The 6,263-nt window shown below is 47.9% G+C and overlaps 1 protein-coding gene across 1 annotated transcript; it reads left to right on the top strand.

Annotated features, from left to right (window-relative positions):
• The first annotated feature begins 489 nt into the window (after nt 1-489).
• mfsd4b (major facilitator superfamily domain containing 4B) lies at nt 490-6,160 on the top strand. The gene is made up of 4 exons (XM_034528421.1): nt 490-1,560; nt 2,489-2,657; nt 3,368-3,484; nt 4,305-6,160. The coding sequence occupies exons 1-4, from the start codon at nt 1,297-1,299 to the stop codon at nt 5,630-5,632; spliced, it is 1,878 nt and encodes a 625-aa protein (XP_034384312.1). The 5' UTR covers nt 490-1,296; the 3' UTR covers nt 5,633-6,160.
• The last annotated feature ends 103 nt before the right edge of the window (nt 6,161-6,263 follow it).

Here is a 6,263-nt window from a genome sequence, read left to right as displayed (position 1 = left end):
GCGTACCGTGCTGTGAACAGATCGGGTCCGGTCTACATCCAGGACATGGTCAAACCGTACACCCCACCTCGTTCACTTCGCTCGGCTTCTGCCAATCGGCTCGTAGCTCCTTCACTTCGAGCTAAACACTCTACAAAATCACGACTGTTTGCTGTCCTGGCTCCTCATTGGTGGAACAAGCTCCCCATTGACATCAGGACAGCAGAAAGTCTCTACACCTTCCGTCGCAAACTAAAAACACATCTTCTTCGACTATACCTTGAATAGGGAAGGTAGCGCCGTAGTAGCACTTTAGTAGCACTTAAATGTCTCTTACTGATAGCACTTTGTAGTTTAACACTTTAGTAGCACTTAAATGCCTCTTACTGATAGCACTTTGTAGTTTAACTTTATTGAAGAAATTGTACTCGCTTGATTCTTGTTGTTCTGAGTTTGGACTCATGGTTTAATGCACTTATTGTAAGTCGCTTTAGATAAAAGCGTCAGCTAAATGACATGTAATGTAATGTAATGTTGTGATTTGTGGGAAGTTGGGATAAAACCACACTGAGTAAAATTACTTTGTGATCAGACACACAGATATCCTTAATTTTAAAGTTTAAATGCCACTGCTTCAGCCCCTCCTCACCTCGAGCTTCATGCCACTCTGCGCGCTGTCGTTCCGTAACACTAGAGGCCGCCATGTCCTCTCGCTGCGAACGTGGTGGGGACTACTTCCTGGAGCGTCAGCTGAGTCAGAGGAAAAACACACGTAGGAGGTCTCACTCCGCCTTGAGTTCGGACTACAAAGAACGTCAACGACAATCTGAATTTGCTGACAGTGTGGTATGAATATTCGTCGGTGAAAAAATGACAAATTCATTCGAATTAGTCCAAACTACCCTCCACTTGGAAATACTGACATATACTGAGCTAGAATGAACTAAGTTGGGAGTGAGTTCACGAATGCAAATGAGACAGACAATGTAAACACTGTGTCTAAATCCACTCCTGCGTGCACCAAGTGAGACTCCGTGTCATTAGACGATCTTTGCAAGCTTCCAGGAGCTATACGATTGCTGTTGCCATATGGAGGGATCCCGTCCGCTGGTCCCCGGCCCGCTGTCATCCTCCGAGCCGTCCAGCGGGTTCAAATAAGACTGACCGCGTTTGAACCACTCGGAACCCGAGGGACCCACAAGGGGCGCCCGCGGAAGAACGACCCGAAGCCGACGCACCGCTATCGGGCGGTTATCGCCGTTTACACGCCCGTTGAACGGCGCTCTGACAGCACAACGTAGTAAGAAACTGACAGATATGTCTTCGTCCGCCGCACGAGACACTGTTGTCAAAAAGAAGCACGTTCGTTTCGCCAGCATGGAGGACGAAGACGACGAGGACCAGGAGGAGGACACCCTGTTTGACAAGAGGAAGGACGCCGGGAGGGGACTGAAGAGCGCGCTGAAGGCGGCCAAGAGGAGCGCGAAGCCGGGATGCGACGACCGGACGGAGGTGGTGGGCGGAGGAGCGTGCGGGCGCTGGATGGTCACGCTCGCGCTCTGTGCATCTTTCCTGGGCTTGGTACATCTGGCAGTGAATGCTATGAACTGTTAGCTTGTTATACATATATATTTTTATCTATATAAATGTGTATGTATTGTGACTTTCCTCGGGCCTCCTATCGTGTTTGGGTATTAATATCATGCCAATCACAATGTGCTGTGGCTTAGTTCTTTTAGGAAAAACACTCGAATACACGCGCAAGTAGTACGAGTCAAGCGTTGCAACCTTTTAGCTCGTATTCAGTGTTAGAACATGTAGTGAATAATTATATCTGGAGCCTAAGATCTATCACACACGTTGTGGTTATGTCGTTTGGTTGAACTTATTCGGGCCTTCTCTATATTCCGTTGAGAGCTTAGGTCGTCTAGTTCTCTCATTCTCGTGGAATCAGGTGGCATCACACACACCTGTTTAAAGGAAATGACGTTATGACACTTGTGACGGAGGAGTTCCACTCTTTAGCCAGTGTCTGCACAACCCCGCAGCTTCACGTGATTTCTCCCTCTTGCCCGCATGTGGATTACCTGAAGTGGGCTCGAATGAGTGCTGCGGGATCCCGATCGGACAGGATTGACATAGTTGCAAAACATGCTCTTCAACCACATTATCTGCACACACAAAGGTGTCTGCTTACGTCCTCTATTTGCACAGTGGAAAGTACAAAATGATCCGGAGGCTTTTTATTGTTATTTCAGCAACAACCTGTGTTAATTTCTATTCAGTTTATAATAATTCAAAAATAATCCTGATGTGTGCACGTGGGGCGGGTGCACACAGCACTGTTGGGTGTAAATATGAGCCATTTGCAAACGTTCTGACACTTGGCTGATCATAGCATCGGTTCCAATTTCCAGGGAGGGGGTATATATTAATTTAGAATTCAGTAAATGTAGTCTCTCCCTGCCGCTTGCAATATTTGTATATATTTTTCTCCTCTTCTTTTTAGGGAATGAGCATTTCCGTTCTTGGCCCCACAATCGAGGACCTGGCCGTGAACGTGAAGAAGAACATCAGCAATATTTCTTACATCTTCGTGGGCCGGTCCGCGGGCTACATCGGCGGTTCCCTCTTCGGAGGAATTCTCTTTGACTGCATGAACCCCCACCTCCTGCTAGGTAAAGCCCTTCCTCTGCATGCAGCTGTTGCAGATGTTGCACTGGAGCTGCTGCATATGGGGGTGCTGGTGTAATGTCCACGGGGAGTCTGTCCCAGTCCCTGTCCCAAACCGGCCTCCTCGTGGCTGTAATTCAGTATACTTTCAGGTTTTTTTCCATCACACTATGGTAACTTTTTCACTGCCTTGAAAAACAAATACTCAACTATGACTTTTTGTTACATCTCATGACATACATGTTATGTCATACACTATTACTACTTTTTTTAAATTTTAATGACATACTCTTCAATTACTTGTTTTATATCCTATGCTGTCTCTTTTATGATATACTATATTACTTTTATGACATGCTTTAAATGACTTCCTAGATTTTGACTTTTGATGGAATACTGTATGACTTTTTTATGATTTCAATGACAAACTATACTATGACAATTGTATTATATTTAAACTATTTTGTATTGTGTGACTGCATTAAGACTTGATAACTATATAGTGACTTTCTCATGACTATTCATGCCAATTTAGTCACTTAATATGGACTAACAATGACATAATCTGCGGCATACATCTGTATCACACTTTTTATGACATTTTAATGGCCTATGTTGCACTCAGCTATGACATCTTCAGATATATGCAACGGGTCTTATGTCACATTCTGCTCAAATGAACAAGGGTCTTTCCTCTCATTATCTTGCCTTGCAGGTTTTTCTATGCTGGTCACATCAGTGGGAATGTTTGCGATCCCCTTCTGTAAGCAAGCGCTGGTCCTCACTGGGCTCATGTCCAGCATTGGGATGTCGATGGGTATTCTGGACACAGGTAGGAAAAACACTTGAATACACGAGCAAGAAGTACGAGTCAAGCTTTGAAACCTTTTAGCTCGTATTCAGTGTTAGAACATGTAGTGAATAATTATATCTGGAGCCTAAGGTCTATCACACACGGTACACCCACACGTTGTGGCCGTGTCATTTGAACTTGTTCAGGCCTTCTTTATTTTCTGTTGAACTATGAAGATGACTACCTCTAGATTGTCAAACCTGAATGACTTGATTCCTTTTGGTACAATAAACTGCAGACACAAGGCTTCACAAACCTTGTGAAGTCGATAAGGTGAACGTGTTTACGCATCTGGCCGACGGACAGCAACATTCATTTGGAGTTGTGTTCGTTCCCACCTGACGACTGTTGGTCCAACATGCTTTACTTTGAGCTCGGTTTTTGGTCTCCGACTCCTGAGAATGATATCGCTTTTGCTGCTGAACTTTAATGTAGCCGTTATTGATGCAAGCTTTCTTGTAACAAAGTACTAGATTGTGACAGCTATATGGCTTTAACTTGTGTTTTTGTATCAGTTATCTTTGCTGCTCCTTAAAAACAGGAGTTGTATCCATATAATATTACCTTGAGGGCACCCATTATTTATTTATGTGCACACATTATTTGAAAACCTAATCTCTGATACCTGCTGAGCTCTGAATTTTCATACTTCAGTAGAAACATCCGTGTTTTTGCACAGCGTGCGTCCACGAAAAGTAAAACTTTCAAAGAGAAGGCAAATATGACAGGATTATGAAACGTCATGTCACTTGAGTGCTGGTTTATTAAATTGTCGTTGTTTTTCCCCTCTGTCCGTAAGGTGGGAACGTCCTCATACTGAACACGTGGGGCGAGCAGGCGGGCCCTCACATGCAGGCGCTGCACTTCAGCTTCGCAGCCGGGGCCTTCGTGTCTCCGATCATAGCAAAGCTGCTGTTTGGGCCCGACGGCAACGGCAGCGCGGGAATCGTCGTCGCAACCAACTCGACGCCTCCCGTCACCACGGAGAAAATCCCCAACGCTAACGCGATCATCCGCTACGTCCACAGCAGGAGCGGTGCCCTCAAATCCATGTGGGCCTACGTTGTAATCGGCTCCTACATCTTTCTCGTCGCCTTCCTCTTCTTCATCCTGTACTGTCGAAGCGGTGCGTCACGCGACAGAGCCAGGGTGTCCTCGGGGAAGCCCCCGGTGGCCAAACACCACACAGCCCTTATTGCCCTGCTCTGCTGCTTCTTCTTCGCCTACGTAGGTGCCGAGGTGGCGTACGGCTCTTTCATCTTCACCTATGCCAAGGACTACGCCAACATGCCTCAGTCCCAGGCCGCCGGGCTAAACTCCTTGTTCTGGGCGACGTTCGCCGCCTGCAGGGGGTTGGCCATCTTCTTTGCGTCCTGCATGTACCCGGGCACCATGATCCTGCTCAGCCTGGTGGGCTCCACCCTGTCCTCTCTGCTTCTCTGCCTCTTCAGCAAGGAGACGGTGGCCCTGTGGGTTTGCACCGGTCTGTACGGTGCCTCCATGGCCACCATCTTCCCCAGTGGCATCTCCTGGGTGGAGCAGTACACCACTGTGACCGGCCGGACGGCGGCTGGCTTCGTGGTGGGCGCAGCATTGGGCGAGATGGTGCTTCCCGTTCTTGTGGGCTTCCTGCTGGGGAAGTTCCCGGGCCAGCCCCTGCTCATGTACCTGTCGCTCATCACCGCCACCTTCACCTCCATCCTCTTCCCGGTCATGTGCAAGCTTGCCTTGGCCCCCGGCGGCCAGAGCAGGAAGCCCCGCACCAGGGGTCGGCACGACGCGGACGACAGCGAATATCGGCAGGCGCTGCTGGACTCGGGAGTCAATGACGACGACGAGGACGTGGAGGAGGAGGAGGAGGAGGAGCAAGACGACAACAACGAGGCCGATCAGTGGAACGACGCAGACTTTGAGGTCATCGAGATGGATGACACGGCAAGTCTCATCCATTCCCCCAGCAAGGCTTCCGCCCCCCCTGACCGCACCGGTCCAACAGGGAGCTCTGGTGCCTCCAACACCCGGACGACGGAGCCCGTGGGTGGAGCCTCTTTCTCAGACACCAGCCTGGTGGGAGACTCCCCGAGACGCAAACTACTGCTCTTTCTGGACCGAGAGAAGCGGGACTGAAACCTCCTCCTGTGGCTCCCGGGTAGCGTTTATCTCTTCACTAAAAACTACAAGAGCTTTTGTCGATTTTGTTGTCCAAAACCTGAAAATTCCAACATTCATGAACAGATGATTTACTGTGTACTGACTGAAACACCGACCGAAACCTGTGCAGCTCATAAACCATCCATACCATTGTGTCGACTGAAGTTTGGGTCATCAGCGCCTTTTCAATCGGTCCTGGGTGAAGAGGATCCGATTCGGAGCTGTACTATGCGACGGTTTGCTTGAAATGACATCATACGTCATTGATAAAATCATTGATTCCCCTCAATGCTTCTGTGTTGGCCCTCCACAGTGAAGTCAAAGGTCACATTGGGCTAGAAAACAGGTCGAATTGAGTGCCTTGCTGGAGGGCACATGAGCAGAGTGGATGAGACAGTCGCACTCTTCTTCATCATTGGGCCAATCCTGCTCCCATTTTGCGTCAAACAGCAGGACATGTGATGCTTGTTGTAAGATTTAAATTAAATGTTTTTTCTTACTTTAGAGCAGAGTTTTGTTTTCGTCATTTTTTTCTGTAATTGTGGCTCGATCGTGTTGTCACTCTGATTCAATATCTTTTTTTTTTTTTTAACTGAATCATTGAAAG

The sequence above is a fragment of the Cyclopterus lumpus genome, chromosome 24 (genome assembly GCF_009769545.1).
Source record: "Cyclopterus lumpus isolate fCycLum1 chromosome 24, fCycLum1.pri, whole genome shotgun sequence".
Classification (NCBI taxonomy): domain Eukaryota; kingdom Metazoa; phylum Chordata; class Actinopteri; order Perciformes; family Cyclopteridae; genus Cyclopterus; species Cyclopterus lumpus.
This window is presented reverse-complemented; position numbering and strand designations above follow the sequence as displayed.

Bases quoted from the DNA above. Each gene is read 5' to 3' on its own strand.
- mfsd4b (XM_034528421.1), top strand. From the start codon at position 1,297: ATGTCTTCGTCCGCCGCACGAGACACTGTTGTCAAAAAGAAGCACGTT. The intron at 1,561-2,488 runs GTACATCTGGCA...TCTTCTTTTTAG, and splicing joins GTGCATCTTTCCTGGGCTTG to GGAATGAGCATTTCCGTTCT. The intron at 2,658-3,367 runs GTAAAGCCCTTC...CTTGCCTTGCAG, and splicing joins GAACCCCCACCTCCTGCTAG to GTTTTTCTATGCTGGTCACA.